Source organism: Centropristis striata, chromosome 3, assembly GCF_030273125.1.
Source record: "Centropristis striata isolate RG_2023a ecotype Rhode Island chromosome 3, C.striata_1.0, whole genome shotgun sequence".
NCBI lineage: Eukaryota > Metazoa > Chordata > Actinopteri > Perciformes > Serranidae > Centropristis > Centropristis striata.
In genome coordinates this window covers 33,307,895-33,331,677 of record NC_081519.1, presented here as the reverse complement: position 1 = coordinate 33,331,677, position 23,783 = coordinate 33,307,895, and the positions used below count along the sequence as shown (strand labels likewise).

The window sequence follows — 23,783 nt, the reverse complement described above, 5'->3', positions numbered from 1 at the left end:
GCAATATTATATCGATTCATGGCCGTCAACTGTTTTTTTCGCCATTTTGGTTTTTTTCGTACTGGAGATCCTGGTATCATATTACACTAGAAGATCTCAGAAATCTATAGGCTCCATGTGTGTCAGGATATCATCTCGGGAAGTTGTGGAAATAACGCAATTGAGAGAAGTGAAGCTTAAAGTTTTTGAAAGTTTGATAAAATGCTGCAGTTGTTGTCGTTGTCCATACATGTTTGATATCAGTTCAGTTCAGTTTGACTGAATACTTTGTTGGTCAGTCTGTGGGTTTGACTCTCATTGCAGACAAATAAAAAGACTGAAGTGAGATAATTTGACAAAACAATTCTTGATTGAATTTAATTTTGTGGACACAGAATAGAGTCAAACAGTTAAATCACAATATTTTGTATCGCAATACTCACCATATCGCAAAATGCTTAAAATCCCAACAATACAGCAACAATACCGCAATAATATCGCAATAATATCGCAATAATATTGCAATATCATATCGTAACTCAAGTATCGGGATTAAAGTCTGTCGAGTTTGAAATACTGAATAAGTAACAGATTTAAAAACAATTTACCACTGTAATATTTTAACTGACCTCCATGCTGCTTTCTCCTGTTTACTAAGGCCATTTGTTGATCACAGTGTTTTTTCCTCGGGTCAGCGTTCTTTGTTATGGGGATGTCACCTTTTTAAGAAAGCCCTCAGCTTAACAAGGTGCTCAATTTCCAGGTGCATCACGTGACGTCACTGGGCCCAGTAAGACTTTGTAAATCGGCGGAAGAGTTTTTTAAAACCTTTGAATAGTCTCCTGTCACTGTCAGAATCTGATCCACTCTGTCCGATAAAATTTTTGAGAGTGTAGAAGAAGAAGATTAAATAGATTCATTCAAATGCAAGTTAGCAGAGTGCTGCACAGTAAGTAGCCGGCTCGGCTACTTTAGTCTTTAGTGTGCCCAATATATGCAGCAGAGCAGCCAAAGATCTGGGGATTTCTTTTAATGCATGGAACTTTTTTGGCTTCATGCACCACTGAGCAACTTTCAGAGGGAATAAGCATCAGAGGCCAAGCACACTAATCAGAACAAGACCTGGGGAATGAGCTGCTGGTCCAGACTCCTGCTGTGACTCAAGGAACAGAGTGCCACCTACAGAAAGTCACACGGTGGCATAGTAGTTGTAAAACTGAGCACGCTGTTAGACTCAGAAAGGGTTTTTAGGGAGCACAGAACAGAAACAACCCAGCAGTAACTGTACTAAAGATACATACAAAAAACATTTGGTGTTAAATCTTCGAGATTATTGGAGCTTCAATACTTTTGCCTCATCCCTGGTTACATCACTGGTCATGAGTTAAATGAATGGAAGCAAATATATTCCCTGAAAAAAAAGAAGTTTGTGCTACTTTTATCTGAGGGTTTTCCTCTGAGGAGCCATCTGAAGCCGGAGAGGCCCCGGAGCTCTCTGCACCATTCGTTACTGCTCGTTAAACTTATTGCTCTGAGCACACAGTCGTTACTGAGGGCAATAACAGCATCAACACCTTTAAAAACTCCTCTCCTCTCTCATCTGGACTTCGGTGGCAGGACAGCGAGGGGGCAATGATCAGAGACACTCATGAAGCAATCAGCCCAAACGATCAAAGAGAGGGGCGTAACAATAATATTTAGCATCTTTTTTTATCAGTCAGATGGTCACGAGACATGACTTCACTACAGAAAGATAAGTTATGCTGGGTTTACACCAAATGGAGTGCACTTAAATAGCGCTTAGCTACCAACTGAGCCACAGCCGCCCCATCAAAAGATTTTCACGGTCCCAGACAAAAACCTGAAAGTCCTTAGTAGATCTAGGAGTTTTACTGGAGTCATGGCGCTCCCGTCATCTCCAAGCTCAGTCCTAAATAAACATATAGTGATGTCATATCTTTAGATTTCTGGGGGCGCTGTTTCTTAGTAAAGAGAACAGTAAGGAGACACAGTTAAAATGTATAAATAAATGTATTCATAAATAAGTATTAAATAATCGATGATTAATGTATGATTGACTAAATGAAAGTTGATAGAGATGATAAATATAACTATTCAATTAAACACAAAACTAAATAGGACATAAATGTACATCATGAATTCATTTCTAAATGTTCCTTTCCTTTATTCTTCCTTATATCTATTTTTACTGTAAAATAGTCAACTTTTCATGTCAGAAAAACAGAAACCCATATTCAGCTTTGTGAGGGGGCATTTTGTGGCGTCTTCTCCTCTTCTTTTTGTTTTTTTGTTTTTCAACACAAACCACTGAGTCACACACTGGAGCAGCTGGAGCCAAAAGCTGCTTCTCCTCCATTTGTACATTTTTACGAAGAGCATGATGGGAAAAAATGCTTAAAGAATCTAGTTGTAGTCTTGTAAATAGTTACCCTGCAAGATTGACAGTCTGTCTAAAATCTCATTGTGAGACTAAAAACTCTAAACACTTGTCTTTAGATGTGAGCAGGTGTGAGCTGATAGTTTTCTTTTCCAAAGTCTTCTGATGTCTAGATATCATTAGAAGAATGAGCAATTAAAGAGTCTGAACTCCACCAACGCTCGGCACTAACCCATATCAGCCAAACCCTGATATGGGTCGGTAAAGATACATCACAATTCCTACATCTGCAGCTGGACTTTGGACAGATCTTTGGCCAAAACATGTTGTTTACTTTCCTCCGATGATTCACATTTCCATCTTTAGATGATCTGTGCTTTATCTGTGCCGGCCCACAGATCTGGCAGCCAGGGTTTGATTTACAGAAACTATAGAGCAGCTTCATGTGCTGCTTCATCAGACTGAGAAGAAGAAAGTAAACAAAGTTGAGGAAGTGTTGAGTGTATGTGCTCTGCTGAGTGTTTTCCAGCCTACAGGCAAACATGAAGTCTGTCGAGAAATCATTTCAGTTTCCTATTCAAAAGAGGGAAACATGAAATATAAGTTTTCTTTCAAAATCTGCAAACGTCTGGGGACAGGAAGTGAGCTGTCTCCTCTCCCTGAGCTCATTTTCTACTTTTTCCACACTGTACATGTATGATTTTAGAGCCTGCAGCAGTGTGTGTGTGTGTGTGTGTGTGTGTGGGTGTGGGTGTGGGTCTGTTGTGTATCAGTGGAAGTTGAAGATGTCAGCATCTGTCTCTTGCAGCTAATTATCTGAGGTTCAGAGGAGAAAGTGTTCAGTCGGAGACTTGATGGACGTTACCAGGTCAATAAATTACTCAGTGACGTTTAAACCACAACTACAGATTCTTTTACCCGTGCTTGAGAAAGATACCACCCAATGAAAATACAAACATTGTACTATGACATGTTTTTGTAGTGGTTTGATAACAGAGGAGAGGAAGCAGAGCATTTTCTTTCAATGCACTTTAATGTTTAATATGTGCAGAGCGCTCCGGATTCGGTGTGCTGTTACAGACATCAGGTTTCTTAACAAGCATGACAAGAATGTGCACGACTTGAGACAGAGCCGCTAGAATCTGCGTATGCACTTTCCTAATAAGGCAATACCTATTTGTGGTGAAAGACAAACAGTGAGCAGAATGAGCAGAGTAGAAACGATATAAAAACACGTTGTCACTAAGATTAGGCAAGTCATTGATGCACACTGTGTGAAAAAGAGAGATTTTTGTTAACTTTAGAAATCTTGACACACAGAACAGCAGTAACTTCAGACAGGTTGGACTTCTGGTCGATTTAAGATGTTTGCAGATGTTAGAGGAGCTGTTCGTTCAGCACCACAGACCCAAAACATGACAAGATGCAGCAGAATTCAACTCTGTTTTCCTCTCTGTTGTCCCTGACACGTCTTCTGTCATTATTTTACTAAATTAAAAAACTGTTATTTTTTTTCTCCCCTAGTAATTATGCTTGCACCAGCCCCAGACTGTAGTTATTATGTATTGATTTGTTTATTACAAATCTGTTGCAGCAATAACCCTGTTAAAGTAAAGAGACAACAGTGTGTTTTAAAAATCTGGTCACAGTGGGAATCTTGTCAAAGGAAAGACGTGTGTTTGTCCCCATAAATATAAAATAAAATGATATAAATCTTCCTGACTGAACTTTGAAGTCCTTCATTGCTCAACCTCGGAAAACATGGCAGGCCACAGCAAGTTGATGTTTGTTTGGATGTCTTTCGAGCATTTAAAAATGATTCTGGGGAAGTACATCAGCTACCCGGTACAACATACAGTTAAATGGTTGTGTGGTCTCTGGGTCCAAATATAGGGTGGAATTGTGGTATGCAAATACTTAAGAGACAAAAATATAATCAAATCTTATCAACTTCCTGGATATAATAAAAAGAAGTGCAGTATTAAACCTTATAGACTAATGTAGTTTAAATATGGGAACAACTATAAAAAAAATGTATACTTACTGTGCTTTTCGTCCCTACTACGCTCACACAAACTCTTTAATTAACAGAGTGGGAGTGCAAATACCACTACAAAGTAATCCTACACTTTTAGTAACACAAATGCTAAATTAAACAACACATAACAGACTAAATGTTGAAGATAAAGTGACTGTTTACCTCTCAAGGTGTGTGGCGCCATTTTGCTTTGACGTTTTCCACGTATTTCCGACCTACTCAGGCTGCTTGGATCCTACCCGAATTCCCGAGTCAGAATCCCCAGTTCAAGGGCCGTTCTATCCCACTTTTCCGACTCGGATCTTTCAGAGTTCCGAGTGCAATCGAACGCAGCATTATTATTAGGGTCAAAGGTCAGGGGTTAGATTTCAAGACTTTAAAGATAGATTGTCTTCTGACATGTGACTATCTCCAGTCAAAGAAACTCTTACTATGATCACAGTAAAAGACCAACTGTTGCCTGTCCCGGCGTCACACTGACACACTCTGTTGGAATTGACTCGCTGTATAAATAAACGATCTGTATTCATGAGAAATGACACTGGCATTGTGCAGATAAGTGCCTGTGACTTCACCTGTACAGGCTCTGACCTCAAACGACACTCAGCCTTTACTGCCGCCTCACAGAATAAACTGCCGCTCTGCAGGTGAGAGCGGAGGACGTTTAACCAGAAGGTCACATTCCCCTGAAAACCAGGTCAGGAGGACTGGAAGTAATTGTCCATCATCTGCTCCAGTAGAGCTCCTCCTCCAGCTGCAGCCTGCTGCTGTTAGAGCTCAGATAGCACCTGGTGGAATATTAGATCAACTTCATGTTTTTGTTGGAAATGGGCAAAATGCCACAGACACAGATAGACTGGCTTTGACTATTTATTTTGAAGGTTTTGGCAGAAAAAGGAAGGAAATCCCCACGGCAGGTTGTCATGGAGTTAACCTATAAAGTTTTCTTTCAAGGACTGGAGAAAATGATATTGTACAGTAATGAAATCCTCAATCTTCAAAACAGTTTACAGCAGGGGTCTCAGACTCAAATTACCTGGGGGCCGCTTGAGGCAGTATCAAAATGACCAAAAAAAGACACAAAATTACTAAAAAAAAATACACAAAATGACAGAAAAAAACTAAATTACTTTAAAAAGACACAAAATGAACAAAAAAGACACAAAATTACTGAAGAAAGACACAAAATGACCCAAAAAATACACAAAAATGACTGAAAAAACACTAAATTACTTCAAAAAGGCACAAAATGACCAAAAAAAGACACAAAATGACACTAAGAATACACAAAATGACTGAAAAAACACTAAATTACTTCAAAAAGACACAAAATGACACTAAGAATACACAAAATGACTAAAAAAGACACAAAATTAAAAAAAAAAAGACAATTATTTTAAAAGACAAAATTACCAAAAAAAAAAAGACACAAAATTACATTACATAACATTTCCACTTCTTCCGGTAACAACAACACGGCAGAAAATAAACGCTCCGGTAGCAGCTGCCTGTCTTTTTGTTTACGTCGTCATAGAAACAAGTGAAACAAAGCTCCAGCTGGAGCAATAAAGGGACCTTCCACACACAAAACGGTAAAGTGCCATTCATATAAAACTCACATTAAACTTTCATATCAAGGTGAGGGCCACAAAATATCGTCACGAGGGCCGCAATTGGCCCACGGGCCGCAAGTTTGAGACCCCTGGTTTACAGCAACAGAATGAAGGTTTGTGACGTACAGAAGATTGAGTTGAGCAAACAGTTGCCTATTAAAGCATCTAGCAGTTATGGAGCAGCATTAGGTTTCCTTGGAGATGAGTTCAACATACCCTGGGTATCTTTTCATCATCTGGCTTCACTAAAGAACCACAATCCCATAAAGTGATCCTATGATGCTTTTTATCAGCTGGAAAGTCAAACCACAATTTCCCAATCTAGTTATGAGCATATTTACATGAACGTGGCAGAGTTTGCAGCATATGACCAACCAAAAAACATGAACAAGTCTACTGTATTTTACAAAATGATAATATGAGACAGAAACAAATATATATTCTAATGCTGCTCCATAAGACATACGTTTGTCAGCTTAATCTTATCAGCAACATAATGAAATCCTTCATTATGTTGCTGCAAACTGTTTTGAGGATTGAAGATTTCTTTACTGTACAACTTCATTTTCTCCAGTGAACTATAATTACATTCATAACCTCCATTAAATGAATATGTTGCTGAGATGTTGGACCTGTTAGACCTTAGACAAGCAAATAAAAAAATTAATGAGGCTGACTTTTATATCTTACAAGCACAAATGCTACAAGACTTTATGGCTTCAATCAGTCTGTGTAGGATGATATCAGTATAAAAATACAATGGAATGGCTTTGACATGCAGACATTCTGTATTATAATTGATTTTCCAAAGAATTGATTGGTCAGTAGGCGTACTTTCACCAGTATTGATCTCTTATGTGAAACATGACCTGCCCCGGAGCGGTCTGAAGTTACCTCACTATCCCCACATCCTGCTTGGTAGTACAAGGACTCTGGTGGCTCTAAGTCTGATATTTAATCTGTTGTCAGTCTCCCGGAGAAGAATATGTGTCTCTTTTCCTGCTAAATGCTCCTTCATGCTCCCTCTTGCAGCAGTAAAGAGTAGCGTGGTGTCCCGAAACAACCCGCAGGTTACAGCCTGCACCATTAAGGAGCTGATGAGGTGCTGTTTTCCATTACAGTAGTCCTATTAAAAATCCAAGCTATTACATTACAGATGTAAACAGAGAGTTCAGGCAGGGAGACCTCAGCGCTCTCAGAAGGTGATATTCTGTTAGATTTCTCTGACCACTTCTTCCCCACAGAGAGAAGTTTGATGATAACTGTCCTTAAACTGGCAGCAGACTTCATTCCCTGCAGACTCTTAACGACTTGATTAAACGCCGTTTCCTATCAGTCGTTACCTCGATTAAGATTTCATCACCAGCCTGATCGGGGCATTTATTTTTAGATAAATGGGAGGAGGTGTGTGAGCTCTGCCGGCAGCTCCGTGCAGCCAAACCTCTGCTTTTTTCTTCACAGAGATAATTAGAAAGATATGCTGACATTTACATTTTTTAAATGTTCCTCTGCTAATGGACATCAGTGGTGTGGTTAGTTACGGCTCACACTATCAGGTCGAGACGGAAGAATCTGTTTTCTACTTGAGCTACTGCACACTGTTTGTTCTTACACACACTCCTGTGGGTTTACTTTGTGTCTGCAATCAAACAGAATACGTTTTAGGGTAAAAATGTCCAAACTGCGATACAAAAAATATCTTTTTCTAATTAAAACTGTATTTCTTGCACATCAAAAGCTTTCGTGTGCAAACCCAAGAGTTTTGTTTGCTGATGAGCTGATTAATCGACCTACACTGGAAGGTTTAAGACACAGTCTACGTCAGAGTGAAAACGTCCCGCTTCAGTACACAGGAAAGGGAATTTAGTAATCCAAGCTGTCACTCAGATTGAGAGTGGCCAATACAGACATGTCATACATCTTTCAGCCTTGGTCCTGCCCACAAGATTCAGCTTAAACTAGCTCCAGCCTGGCTCCAACCACAGAACCAGCTCTTTAGACCGGTCTGTCCAACCGCCTTGCATCTCTGTGTCTTATGCTGCCTTAATGGAGTTAATCATGAAATATAAACAGTGTTTATTGGGATTTTTTGCTTTCTGACAGTTATGGATAATTAAACATGCCCCGGGTCAAATCGACCCATTGTTGCTGTTCCTGAGGAACGAATATAACAGGAGGGTTAAATGTTGGACATAGACTTCTGGCAGAGAATAATGCTGAATCATCTGTCAATCAAACTCGACACAACCTAAACCAATGCCTTTAATTAACAGGTTTTAAGATCATTACCAGATCACATATAAGAAGCTTGCAGTCTCTCTCTCAGTCCTCAGTACAGGGAGTTTCCTCAGCTGAGGTTTTTTCTACTGGACCAAACCTCTCGTTCCCCTGAGCCTGCTCCTGTTCAGCAGCCTCCTGATTCAAATTCATCCCACACAGCCTCTCCTGGGAGCTGCCCAGTACGAGCGCTCTGACCATTGGTTTCTGAGACATCTCATCTGGAGCTGTCGGGGGTAAAGTGCAAGCGAGTAGTTTTCCCGGTTTAGCCCGTTAATAGCAGGGAGCGGATCTCCAGGCTGCGGTCTGCGTCCCATCTGTGCAGTTGATCTGGCTCTATGTAGGTTGGTGCGTCCCAATCACTACTGTCAGTTTAGACGGGTTGTCCTAATTCTGCACGATGTGTTGCTGATGCTGAGAAACACTTTCTCTGCTCTTTCCCTCTGTTTCCACGTTGTTTTATTACATTTTTACCCCCACCTCTTTATTCTGTCTCCCCTTTCATCCTACAGATATGTAGCTTAAAAGCTTACAGGAAACCTACCTCACATGCATACAATCACTGCACATGAATGAATAAATGAACACTTGCAAAAAAGCTCAGCTTTCCGTCTCTTCTCATCCCTCTCTGTTCCCTACGAGTTTTTTCTCTCCTCATCACACTTACAAAACCTCGTTCTCACGAATCAGCTGTGGAGCAGCAGCAGCAACTAGAGGGTATAGGGAAAATCTGTCTCTCTCTCTGTCTCTCTCTCTCTCTCTCTCACACACACACACACACACTCAACCCATCTGCTGTGGTGCCGAGTGCACTCGAGACGTTGGCTGCATGAGCCTGTGGGCATCATGGAGGATGTTAAAATGACAAGCTGCATGTCTTAATTAGGATGAGATCTGTTCACAGGGCATGATGACACACACACACACACACACACACACACACACACACACACACACACAAACACACACGCCAACTATCCACTAATATTCATGCAAATGCGCTTCATACTGTACACAGAGAGCCATTTGTGGACACTTAGCATGAACAAGCATCTTCTGTTCATAAGCTCCCTCTCTGTCTCTATGGATGTAGATATAACTGACATATTTGTTTTATGCACTCTCAAATCTTTTGTGATCAACATGCTTCCATAATTTCCTCCTTTTTCTCTCTCTTACACACACACACACACACACACACACACATATAGACCCAGAGTCTCGGTTTCAGTGCAGCTCCAGCTCACACTCGAGGGATCCCCAGTTATTCCCTTTCATATTCTTGTGGATTGAACACTCAACTAAATGTGCGTGTAATATGTTTCTCAGGCAGCCACATGCTGCTGCAGCAGCAGGCAGATGTGATGCATAATGCATGAGAAGCACAAAATGCAACATAATATGCATCAGTCGTACACTGTTTACAGCAAGAGGGGAATCCATTAAGGGGCTTTAGGAGGGAATTATGTGTTTTTTACTTGTTATATTTTCCTGCGTGTCACATATTATCATGGTTTAGTTTGAAGATGTTAATGTTGTTTGTGGCGCTACAGATGCACAGTACTACTACAACCCTGCTGTACATGTACATAAGAGAGTGCAGAGCAGAGATCTTGGTCCTGCTGCAGGTTGCTCTGACCTCGACCCCACAGTGCATTAACACAACTCCACCCTGATCTATCTGAAGAGCTCTAACATGGTACTGCACTTTGGTTTTCTCTTCATGTTCCAACGTGAATGTGAATATATACGACTGGAAAACTGCTCAAAGATAAAGTTGTGATTTTTATGACAGCATTAAAAGATTCAAGAGATATAGTCAAAGCTGTAACTTCAAAACTTCCTATTGGTGTTTCAAATGTGATAAAATGAATAAAATAGTATCATCCAGTGCAGAAGTATATATATATATATATATATATATATATATATATATATACACATATATATAGCAGTATTAGTGGATCAGACACACAGTGAGTCTGCAGTCGGCTGCATTCTCTGTTATTTTATGAAATCCTCCATGTAGGAATGTATTTATTATCAATCTTTATTGTCCAACTATTGAAGCCTTCCCCTTAAGAATTCTGCTTATGTTAATACCTCAGTGCAGTTAAACAAACTATTGTTCAAATCCAATTACTTTGTAATTGTTTCCATGCATGTGAACATATCAGTGTAAAGCTGGAAATATGTATGTATTTTTTCTCTTTAATTTTCCACAAATGTTCCCACTTAAATGAGAAAATACTTTTCATTTTGCAGAGTATACAGAATAGGCTTGACCATTTGGATTTCATCAATACTTTTTATTCATACATTCACCAGCAAAACACATCAGGATATTTGTTGTTATCAAGACATGCAATGACCCTTATCTGGATAGAAGATTTTGGACATGTTGCCCAGCCCGAGTTTGCTGATACTAATATAACTAATAATCTAAAATGCACATATATAATCAAATTAACATAATTTATAGAGCCCTTTAAAACAGCCAAAGCTGATACAAAGTGCTGTACATGGCAGGACAGACCAACAATGAAAAGAGAGTAGAAGTAGTAGTACAAGTAAAAACAACTAAAACAGAGTAAAGAATACTAGAATAAAAGTGGCTTTTAAAATTAATTTTTGACCGGAGGCAACGTGCAGGGGCGTAGGGGTGGAGGAGCTCAGAGAGGTAGGGCGGGGCGAGGCCATTTAAAGACTTAAAAACAAATTAAATAATCTTAAAATGAACCCTAACGTGCACCAGCAGCCAGTGGAGGGAGGCCAGGATCGTGTAATGTGTTCCCTCTTATGTACTCCAGTTAGCAGACAGCGGCAGCGTTCTGAACTAACTGGAGGCGTGCAAGGTAGCCACTGGCTAACTCTGAAATAAAGTGCATTGCAGTAATCCAGCCGAGAGGTAATAAAAGCATGGTTTACTGTCTCGAAATGCTTGTGTGCAAGAAAAGATTTCACCTTCGAAAGCTGCCTGAGGTGAAAGAAACAAAATTTCACTGTTGCACTAATTTGGCGGTCCAGTTTAAAATCACTGTCCATTTTAAAACTCAGGTTTGTGGCAGTCGACTTCGTATAAGCTGCCAAAGGACCCAAGTCGACAGGGCAGGATTCACAGGAGCCGCTAGGGCCAAACACAATTAGCTTTTTAGTGTATATTTAAAAAAGCATGAATACGATTGGTCGATGGTTTATTCAGTGCCTTCGTGCCACATTAGCATGTTAACAGTGTTCTGTCTAGCACCTGCCAGGCGTCTTCATCATGTTCATGCTGTATCTTTGTGATGTAATGAGGTTGTTTCGGGTTCATAAAGCTACAGGGGGTCAACACATCTGTTCCTCACCCCCGGACTGTCTGCACCTCTCTGTCACACACACAGAGCAGCAGAACAGGCACGTTATAACTTGTCTTTATTCACTTTCAAACTGTTTGAACTGCTGCAAAGATTTAGTGTCACATCAGTTTTACTTTGTTATTCAGCTTATCAGGTAAATATGAATATTATGAAGTTAGCACTGGTCTTCACTGTCGGGAGATTAGTGTCCACCACAGTGTTTTTAGTCAGTCACACACTGATGAATCTAAAAATTATATTAGACTCTCTAATCTGTCAGGGTTTGTGCTTTAAAATCTCAAAGTGGGTCTGCAAAAGAAGAAATCAACTTGTTCCCCTAATTGAGACCCTGTGGACTCCGATCCTCTAAAAGTTTTTTTATAGGCTGCTGTTAATTAAATTCAGCATTTTCTAACTGTTTCTTCCAGCTGCTGTTTGAACAGACGACGTGTGAAGCGACTTATAAGAGATGATAAAACAAGTTAGCTGCAGTTTCTGTTCTGAGTGCTCACAGCAACTGTGTTGATTTATGTCTTTTCCAGTTTGCATATTAGTTCCTTTTTTTTAATAGTTCTCAGTCGTTAAGTTTTAACACACACACATTGTGGTTCAATCACTTTAGAGGATATCATATTGACTTTAACATTAAAACCATTAACCTTAAAATGTATTGATGTTGATGATGTTATGAGGGCTTGTATGTATTTTGTCTGTTCTTCATATCGGTAACAATGCAATTTGCAACAGTTGCAATCTGATAAAATGTTTGAATATATTTGTTATATTGACCTAGAGCAACACATGGCTGTCTGGTGAGTTGTTGTAGATTATTACATTACAGATTAAGATTGTAGAGTTTCCTTTTTGTGTAATGCCCCGAGTGAATTTGAGTTCTCTCTAATATTTACGCAGTGTTGATATCTGGTTGTTTTATTGTGAAAGGTAAGAAGTGTCAGACTGTGGTGCCTTTGTGTTGTTGTTCTATAATCCTCATCAGCACGTAAGAGACGTGATTGGTTGGTGCCTTAATCTACAGTATGAAATCTCAAAATTGAAAAGAAAAAAATGCCTTTTTGTCATGTAATATTCATATTCTGTGTGGAAGTACTGCATTGAAAAAATGCATCGGCAAGCAAATTAATCGCACAATAAACCCCCCAGTGTGTAAAGGCCTTGACAGTAACACTTACCCCTATGTAGCAGAACCGAACCTGAACCACGGACACAAAAATCATCAGGGACACAACTTCTGTCCTAATTAAATGGTCTTTAGTCAGAAATGTGTCCCTGGAGGTGGCCTCAGTCAGCCACACACACACACACACACACACACACACACACACACAGGCCACAGGCTAAGTGGTGTGACTGGCCTAACAGATGTGAGTCATTTGTCAGACTATTGACCCAATCCGCTGGATAAACTAAATGCCAATACTATCCAAACAGAGCAATGCTAATCCCTCTGAGTGTGTGTGTGTGTGTGTGTGTGTGTGTGTGTGTGTGTGTGTGTGTGTGTGTGTGTGTGTGTTCTTGTACTTCCTACATAGTGAGGACCGGAACACGTTTTTAACCAACAGAGTGAGGACATTTTTGCAAAGTGAGGACATTTACGCCAGTCCTCACTTCTTTTTTTTTAGATTTCACACTTTATTTTAGGGTTAAGGGTATAATTAGGTTTATGTTATATGTTATGTTATATGGGTTAGGGTTAATGTAAGGGGCTAGGGAACAAGGTTATTAAAGTTAACGAAAACGAAACGAAATAACGAAAACTAGAATTGAAAAAACATTTTTGTTAAGTGAAATAAAAATAAAGATGAGAGTTTAAAAAAATGATAACTAACTGAAACTGTATTTTGTGGTTACAAAACTAACTAAAACTAACTAAAATTATAGTGAAAATGTCGTTTTCATGTTTGTCAACTTTTTTCATACAAAATGAAGATGGATAACGCAAAGGAAATAATGGCAAAATTTACTGTGACCTCTTTTAATCTCCTGCCCAACAAATACCCCATTACAAAAAATAAAACTAATAAAAACTAATCTAAAACTAGCAAACTCACTCTAAAAACTAATTAAAACTAACTGAATTTGAAAACAAAAAATTCACAACCCAATTAAAACTAAAACTGATGAAAAATTCACTATTCCAATGAGGACCCTCACGAAGATAGAAGTACAAGAGTGTGTGTGTGTGCGTGTGTGTGTGTTTCCCTTCTCTGTCTCTTCCTCTCTCTAAGAAGAGTAAAATCATGTTTTCCAAAAAAAGTCTGTAAAGGAGTAAAAGGTTCAGGCATGAAAATCCAGGACGATTCCACACGTCATTTATTGAAAGCTGCGTTCAGCAGGACATGTGGGACATGACCCTGAGAAGAGCCATCAGTGTGAGAGGAGCAGGTGTGTCTCAGGTTCAGTGAACTTCTCTCAGCTGGTTTTACATTTTAAACACATGACACGACTGTGAACTGATTATTCACAGGTGAGTTTCTCTTTACCTCGCGGCCTCAGAGTCAACTCTTTTTTATTCCTCCACTTTTGGTTGGAGCACAGAGCAAGAGAGCAAGACAGAGTGAGAGCAGACAGGCTCTGTGACAGTCTCATCAAACAGCTGACACTCTGACACTGACGGAGTGACACAATGACAGCAGGTTACAGTTAACAAATGAGGGAGGGGGTCCAAAACACTCTGCTGATGATAATGGAGAAGCAGAGCATGACAGTGATAAAGAGACAAAGAGACAGACAGAGAGAGAGAGACAGTGATGGTACAGAGACAGATGTGACAGTGACAGCTGGAGATGTGTGTCCTCAGACCGCAGCAGCTCAAAGTTTCTTCACTTGAGTAAAGTATTATTACCACACTGTAAAAATACTTTGTTCCAAAGTCCTGCATTTAAATATCTAAAGTTAAGTTATGCAAGTACTATCAGAAACGAATCACTAAAACTTAACCCTGTATGGCAGGGATGAGCAACTTAGATGCTGGAGGGGCCACAATTTTTCATGGACACTACCACAGGGTCACATATGGCACTTAACCAGATATGATGAAACTGCAATTTTAAATATGTTTACAGTGCAGTAACTTAACATATTTAATGCTCAAATGCATGTATAACAGTATAAATAGGAATACAAAAGGTTTGAAGCAAATAAAAAATAACCGCTTAATGTGATTAATTTTAATTAATTAATAAAAAATAAAAAAAAATTTTTTAACAAGAACAGCAGACCAACATTAATTGCAAGAAGTAATTTTGTGCATTTTGAACTTTTAAGATTTCATGCTGAAAAATATTAGACGCTGTTTGTGTGTTTTGTTTTGCTAAAATCTTAATTTGTAAAGTAACTAAAGCTGTCAAATAATTGTAGTATTGAAAATACAAGTTCCTCAAAATTAGTTTTATTGGATTTTCCTTGGATGCATAATTATATCAGCTGTCAGAGCACACATCAGTTTATCCAATACATCCATAGATTAGGAAAGTACAAAATAAATATAAACACCAAAATTACATAGTCAAAATATACAAAAACAAAACAAATAGAAAATAAACAAATAAATGAATGAAGATAACCATATATGAGAAAAGAATAAATGAATAAAAAATAGAAAAATAAATCAATAAATAATAATAAATAAAATGGAATAAAAGGAAGGTTCCTCAAATTTGTACTTAAGTACAGTACTTGGGTAAATATACTTAGTTACATTCCACCGTGTGTGTGTGTGTGTGTGTGTGTGTGTGTGTGTGTTAGAGACACAGTGAGTGACGTTCTGAACATGAAACATTAATATCAACAGGGTTTTGTCTGGATTTATAAACTATTAGAGCAGCAGTTGTAACAACAGATGAACTCTATAAACAGACAGTGACACACAGACCAGAGCTGCTCACAGAGCGCCTCTGTGTGAGACAAAGAGCTGTGACCTCAGACACACACACACACACACACACACACACACACACACACACACACACAGCTCAGCTCTCACCTCCTCACAACAACAGCACACAAGTGAAAAGTGCTTCTTTGCCTTTGGGCCAAAGTTTTACCTCTCCTGCTATAATTTACATATTTTATACATGAGCAGTGTGCAGCTGGCTGATGATTATATTCTCACTGTGTGTTTAATGGAATCACAAACCTCAATTGTTATTTTAGGAGAAAATATGCAAGTCAGCTCTTTTAGTGAACTCTGACCTCTGGATAACCTGCTTTCTTCCCCTCTGATCTCCTGCATACGCTTAGAAATGTTAGCCTTCATATTTTATGTTTCCAATATGTATTTTTCTCCCCTTTCATCCCCTGAATATGTGACCTGTGAGTCTGGATGAGAATCAATGAGATCTTATTGATACCAAAGCCATTAACAGTTCTGCTTACTGTTCCAATTATTTATAGATTCATTTATTGATTCTTGATCAACATTTGGTGTGGGGGGAAAAAGGCCTACACAGGAATTCAGCTCAAACACGACTGTTAAAATACACATACATACAAATACACATCATTTTGCTGAGTGTAAAAGTAAGGAAACTGCCTTTTCTTTTTTTTTTTTTTTACAGTAAAACTTTAAATTTAATGTAAAAAAAAAATCTATTTTTAAATTTATTGTAAGTGTCAACTTTTGCTGCAAACTTTCTACCGTTTTTTCTTTTGCAATTGTTTTTTTTACAGAGTGGAATCATTTCTCAACTCAACTAGTGAATAAAACAATTTTTACACCTAATAAATCAGTGTTAACCTGAAAGGACACTGACTGCTCTGTGAGGACAGTGTGCTGATGTGGTGGGAAAATATAAATTTCTTTTTATTATTTTCAGTAATGTTGTAGATGAACATATGAATCATTGTGTAGAGAGTGTTGAGCTGCAGAAAGAGGGAAATAGCTGAGGATTAAAAGTGTTCGTGACTGTTTTAAACTTTAAAAGTCGGCCAGAGGTGCATCTGACTTTTGGTGACATTTCAATATTTAATATGTTTGAGTCCTGTGCAGAGTGACTTACAGTGACTGCTGCACTGGAAGGAGCTCTGAGTCTGTTGTTTTCTGGGTTTCACTGCTGCATTCATGAGGATTATTAGCATCAACACGGCTGCTACAGTGCAGCCCGGACTTACATCACGCTGCTGTCACAGCTTGGTGTTCATGTGGCTCAAGAAATGTGCTGCTGAGTATTAAATAATGATCTCTAGATGTATTGATAATGAATATAAATAATTCAGAAACCCAAATGTCACGTTGCAGCTGTTTATTTTGGTCACCATGTTCCTAAAATGTGAGTAGAGTCTCAGATTTTCTCATGTTTTCTCATGTTTTCCCCTTCTGTCTCTGTGTCTCCGCAGTGATCTGTAACTTCCGGGGCTCGGTGACTCAGGGTCTGGCTCTGGAGGTGGGAGAGACGGTTCAGATTCTGGAAAAGTGTGAAGGTAAGACTTGTTTGTACCTGATGAAAAGCTTGATGAGATGCTGCGGGGGAGGATGTTTGATACAGTAATGATGTCCTTGATCGTTGTTGCAGCATTAACTGAGTATCACTGAAGCTTCGTCACTAATCTGTAAACAACCTTCAGGCTCTGAGAGTTTTCTGCACACACATTTACATACATACAGTGAGAATAAACATCAGCAGGGAAGTATGCACCTTGAGGGTTAATATGTACAGATGGAACATGTGTGTCATCAATCAGACTGAAACTGAAACAAAAATAAGAAAAGGAGGAAGAGAAATGGTTTGAACTGCTGCACTCCCTGATCAGTAGGATTATTCTTCTTCTCCTTGTAGAAGTGAGCCACATTCAGAGTTGTACCCTGTTCTCTGAGCTCTAACAACTCTGCTCACCAGAACCTGTAATCAGATTTTCAAACTACAGTGCGAATGTGAATAACCATAATTAATGTCAGAGTGTCTCTGATGGTGCTGATGAAGGTGTTCAGAGGACCCTCATGAGCAGGATTATGTTTCACTTTCAGAACAAGAAAAGACACACGAAAAGATTGTCAGCACAACCCATAGACTCCTATGAGCGTTTGTCAAAACGTACGCTTCACTGCTGTAAAAAAGCTGCAGTTTCTGTGCATTTAGGCTACAAAACCACTGCACTGCAAAAAAAAGTGTGTCTAAAAACAAGATAAAAACACTAAATCTGAATGAAATTATCTTGCTGCATGGACAGATAATTTCACCTGACAAGATTTCTTAAATTAAGATTGTTAAATCTAGAAATAAGTATGTTAAACACCTAAAATAAGAAATTAACTCTTAAAACAAGATACATTATCTAACACTTCTAAATCCAAAGTTGTTTTTTTTATCTTGGTAAGACACAAATAATTTGCAGTGCACTCTGCCTGGGCCAGTTTAGTGTTTTTATCTTGTTTTTAGACACACATTTTTGCAGTGTGAGCTAAGTTTAGGGCAGAAACCTTCCTGGTTAGGCTCTTAAAGACAGTTTAAACAGGAAATAAATGATGGAAATGCTGGAAGTGAAGGAGCTAGACGTGAGCCACGGAAGTTATTTTTATTATTATTATAACCTTTATTTAACCTGGAAAATCCCATTGAGATTAAGAACCTCTTCAAGGGAGACCTGGTGAAGATAGGCAGCAGCCAATACAGTTACATTTACAAAATGACACCGTTAAAACACAAACCATTGACAAACAAAAAAGCAAAAATGATTACATTTACAAACAGATTATGAAAAACACGTACATGTTGTAGAATTGTCCTCAAGTACTCTCAGTTTTCACTTGAGGTGCAGCCAGTCTGAAAATAGACTGATATTATCGGATGATTTTTCAGGGGCGGCATGTTGTTATCTGGTCGAGTCAAAGACCCTAAAACAAACAAACACATTTTATTAGAAAAGTCTCCTGTTAACCTCAATAAGAAACCTGTCCCCTGCTTCTCTGATCTCAGACACACTGAGTCCTTCAGTAAATCCTCATAGTGTCTTTTGACAGTTTGATTTTCCTTGAAGGAAGTGTATGATACACATCTCACAGGTTCACACTGCGGCTTTACTTCTCATTTTATGTTTTGCTTTGAAGCTTCTGTTGACATTTTCATATGAATCTTTAATCTGACATTTTACTCACAAATTAAATCCTCAATTCCATGGTTATCTTTCTTAATTATTTTTTTAAACAACAGTTTTAAAAAAAAATAGGAGCTGTTGGATTGTTGTTAGACTGCCAGGTTTATACAGCTGTGTGTCTCAACAAATATGGAATAAAGGGGAATATTTTCTTTGATAAAATTAATTGAATAATATTTTTGACGTTTTGGACCTGAGCAACTCTGGAGCAATCAGAAATGTTTACAAGTCAGAACTCCCCCTGTGAAGCCACCACTGGAATTGAATTCTGTTTATCTATCTATAAAAGCAAGAAGCGTGTGTGTGTGTGTGTGTGTGTCTAGGGCATATCTTGCTGACCGTCAGATTGAACTAATTTTGACTGACATGACATAAACAAATAATACAGTTAAACAGCAGAGAGTTGTATGAAAGCAATTGTTGACTGTCCAAAAGCATTTGTAATTTGTTGTTAGGAATGAGAAACTGCTACTATGATGTGCACAAATGAGTAAATGTCGTGGAGGTTGAACTAACTCTTGTGCAAATGTTAATAGTGATGTGAGAAATGCAGCAAAGCGACTGAGAAAAACTTTAACACACAGTGGAAACAAAGTAACGCTCATTGCTGCATCCTGATTAATGAGTGCAAACAGTCTCTGATAGCTGAGCCTGGACCACAGCCCGACTTATTAACCGACGTTACTCCCATTTCTGTTCCGAGTTTGACTCACAGAAATTAGCAACTCGATCCAGGAAGTGTCTGAAGCCAGGAAGTGTTGTCTCTCACAGATAATGAGTGACTATGTGCTTCATTAGCCACAGCTGGGCCATCGATCCAGAGCCAGAGGCTGATTGGACCGCTCTGTACCCAGAGAGAGAGAGAGGGAGGGAGGGAGACAGAGAGAGACAGACAGACAGACAGACAGACAAAGAGAGACAGAGAGAGAGAGAGAGACAGACAGACAGACAGACACAGAGAGACAGACAGACAGACAGACAGACAGACAGACACAGAGAGACAGACAGAGACGCAGAGAGAGAGAGAGATACAGACAGACAGACAGACAGAGACACAGTGGAGAGAGACACACACATAGAGACAAGAACACCAAGAGACACAGAGAAACAGAGGTGCAGAGAGACACAGACAGACAGACAGACAGACAGACAGAAACAGAGAGACAGAGACAGACAGACAGACAGACACACAGAGAGACACACACAGACAGACAGACAGACAGACAGAGGAGGGGAAATGTTCAGCTGGTTTACTTTCCTTCTCTCCTCTCTTCATTTTCTCTCCCTGGACATCTTTAACCCGTTCTTTATAACCTTATTCTTTCTCTCTTATCTCCTGCCGGTTCAGTATTGACCGGCCTCATATTCACCCCTGAGCCGACTTCATGGCGTCCAATCAGCATCTAATGTTCCCCTCGTTCTGAATGTGGCCCCTCCAGCGAGGGCTATTATCTGAGCCCTGGTGGCTTCAGCTGGCAGCGCAGCTCTAACGCTGTGATTATGAGGGCGAGCCAGGGACAACTTTTGTCCAAGGTCCCCGCTGCAATTACAAGATTCCCCCAGCTTCTGTCATTATCTGAACATGCAAATTTATTTTCAGAAAATACCCTCCAAACAATCAGACAATGGTTGGCTGCTGGAGCAGAACAGACATTTAGGAGAGGATGTTTGTTTCTGTAATTAGTTAGAGTTATATATATAAAAAATGAATGAATGACGAATAAATGAGCTTTCTTTCCAGTTCTGGATGAACATAAAACCCAGCCAGGCCTGAGTGTATCTGTATGTGTGACTGTGTCATCGCTGCCAATTCAGCTGCTGCAGAAATGGTGCATAACTTTTATCCAGAAAGTACACCGAGTGTTCAAGATGCTTGGAAAATCTTCCTTAAAATTGGCTCCCCTGCCCTCCTGCGCTGTGGCGAGCACTTCTCTGCCTGCACTAATGCAGAATTATCCTCCCCAGACAGAAACTCAATGACTGTAATGACAGTGATGTGGAGATGGCCGCTAGGCTGCAGGAAAGCAATCCCCGAGTTACATTTTTGAAATATAGATTACAGTCATAACACTTGAGAAAGCATTAGACTTCAATTAAAGGCGTAGCAGCAATTTAAAGTATGAGATTCTGACTGTTAGTGCTGTCAGCATTACTGGAGAGCCCGCAGTCACAGCTAAGAACAGCCTCTCATTATTTTGGAGAGGCTTCCCTGCTGTAGCAAATGTTTTATAGCAAGCTGCTGCTGCTGCTGCTGGTAAATAACAGCGAAATATTAAACAGCCAGGGAGCCTGACAGCTGATTGTTTGTGGGTAACATGTCGTTACGTACCAGAACCTCTACGCTTTTATAGATATAAAATGTTCTTGTGTTTTCAAACACTGTGAGCTACGTCTGTAGTCAATTCAGACTGATTATGAATTATTTGTGTTGCTGATTTAATCTAAAGGAGACAACATTCATGACTTTTCCTCATTGACTGTATAATAATAGTGGAAGGAGTAACCGTGATGGTGGGCTGCTGCTTTTTAGAGATTTTCCCATTTTTTCCCTCCCGATACTGATTCTGATACTTGTGCTGCGGGCCGATACAGAGTACCGATCCAATACCAGTATGTTATAAAAAAAACATCATACAACACCTGCATGACTGTGATGATTATCATTGTGATAAGGCCTGGCTCAGTTTAAACCCTTTGAAAACATGAATAAATAAAGCAAATTCAAGCCATTTATTTTTACATTTCTTTTAAATAAAACAGTATAAAAAACAGTAGTCCAACAGCAACTTAAATAAATAAATCTAGGAATATATTTGAATTTAAGGGAAGCCACAATATTGTAAAATGAAGGTACAGTATGAAAAAACAGTAGTCCAACAGCAACTTAATTAATGATAATAATAATAATAATAATAATATTAATAGAGTTAAAAGAAATGTAAAAAAAAAAAAAAGGTGGAGACGACACCAATGCTACAACTAATAACAATCACTATAATGTAATTATTAATATTATTATTACTTTTATTATTATTATTATTATTGTTATTAATAATAATAATAATAATAATAATAACAATTCCATTATAGTGATTGTTATTAGTTGTAGCATTGGTGGCGTCTCCACCTTTTTTTTTTCAATTATTTATTTTGTATTTTATAATATCGGCTCTGATTTGTTGACCCTGCCGTCTTCCTCTCTGGTGAGTGAGGGGTTAATCCTCCTCATGTTGTAAAGGAGGAGTCGAATGATTTAAGTGACTTCCCCCCGGAGGAGTCAGAACCACCAGCTGAGAGGAAGGGAGATGTTTCTCTGTTCAGTAACCGGATCCGGACGTCATGCTCGTCTCTGATCAAGTTTTTTAAAAGTATTCTATATTTGTTGCTATGACAACCAACAAAGTAACCATGGAGATAGTTGGCCTGGTTTTTATTACATTATTATTATATTAATCTTTGCACAGTGCAGTGTTCGGATCAATAACACCTGGAGAGTAACAGCTGATATACACTGTAAAAAACATTTACTGTATTATTTTACATGTTGTTACAAATATTAACCATGAAGTAAAAGTTTAAATCTGTTATTTCATATAATTGGACATTTTATTTTGGATTATTTTAATTGCTTAATGTTAAATTACAATGAATTCTATGTAAAACACAAAGAACACATCGTATTGCTAAAATGTAACAAAAAAAAGGTCACTCTGTGGGGTTTTTTTTTAACAGTAAATCTTAAAATTGTATCTAAAAAAATTAATCAAAATAAATAATAGATGTTTTAAAAAAGTTTGGCAGCAAACACTTACTGTCATATTAAAGTAAAAAATTTAATTATTCTAGAAAAATATAGAAATATTTTTAAAATACAGATATTTACTGTAAATTATCCATATTTGTAAACAAATTATTTGTAAAATAAGTTACGATTGTTTACTGTTACTCGATGGTTTTTGGCAACTTTTGCTGCCAAAACTTTTACAATTTTTTAGGATTTTTTTTTACAGTGTAGAATCATTGTTAAAACCATGATTAGAGAGAAAAGTAGCCTCCTGGGAGTTTCCCTGCGTCCACAGGCGGCTCCTGTTCTTTCAGCAACTCGAGGCTTCTCTCCACAGGGACACGAAGAATCATTTAACTCTCTGATTTGGCTGATTTGACATCTTGATGGAAACCTGCATCTATTGAATAATTCTGTGTTCATAATGAGTTCAGCCTGAACCGGCGTTAACTCGATAAAGTGGCTCCTCGAGTTCTGCCTTCCACTTAGAGATGATTCACAGAGATTATTATTGTGAATTTGATAACGGTGCAGAATGATTATTCTAATAACCGCTTAGCGAGCCGCCTGGATACGGTGGGAGAGATGATTACTCTTCTTCACTGAGAGGCTGTTTGACAACAGACAAATTAGGTACATCCATGGCTGCACCTGGGCTCATGGATGCTCCACACACACACACACACACACACACACACACACACACACACGCCAATTTCAATACACACTCACACATTTAATATTTTTAACCCATCTTTTAGTTTTCCTGTGTTTTTGGTATGTCTTTACAGATGCAGTAAACTCACTCAGCTACACACACACACACACACACATACACACACACATGTGCCATATCTGTCATCTCTGCTCCTTTATTCATACACACACGCTCACACATTTGATATTTTTTAGCCCGTCTTTTAGTTTTCCTGTGTTTTTGGTGTCTCTTACAGATGCAGTAAATTCACTCAGCTACACACACAGACACACACACACACACACACACACGCCAGATCTGTCATCTCTGCTCCTTTATTCATACACACACTCCCACACATTTGATATTTTTTAGCCCATCTTTTAGTTTTAATGTGTTTTTGGTGTCTCTTATGCAGTAAATTCACTCCGCTACACACACACACACGCACAAACGAACACACACGCACACACAAGCCAGCTCCTACTAATATAGAATAATCAAATACACACTAGCACATTTAATATTTTTTACCCCGTCTTTTAGTTT

The 23,783-nt window shown here is 38.7% G+C and overlaps 1 protein-coding gene and 1 long non-coding RNA gene across 2 annotated transcripts in view; one reads left to right on the top strand and one right to left on the bottom strand.

Annotated features, from left to right (window-relative positions):
* The window catches only part of LOC131966009 (dedicator of cytokinesis protein 3-like), a 223,979-nt gene that overhangs the window by 64,721 nt on the left and 135,475 nt on the right, over positions 1-23,783 (top strand). Inside the window, exon 3 of the mRNA XM_059328541.1 lies at positions 16,999-17,082. Coding sequence (XP_059184524.1) covers positions 16,999-17,082 — 84 coding nt within the window. The remainder of the gene's footprint in view (positions 1-16,998; positions 17,083-23,783) is intronic.
* Positions 16,685-19,556, bottom strand: LOC131966025 (uncharacterized). Its single transcript, XR_009392730.1, has 3 exons — positions 19,467-19,556; positions 18,369-18,493; positions 16,685-17,039 (listed from the first exon to the last, which is right to left on the bottom strand). It is a non-coding gene; the product is annotated as an uncharacterized LOC131966025 (long non-coding RNA).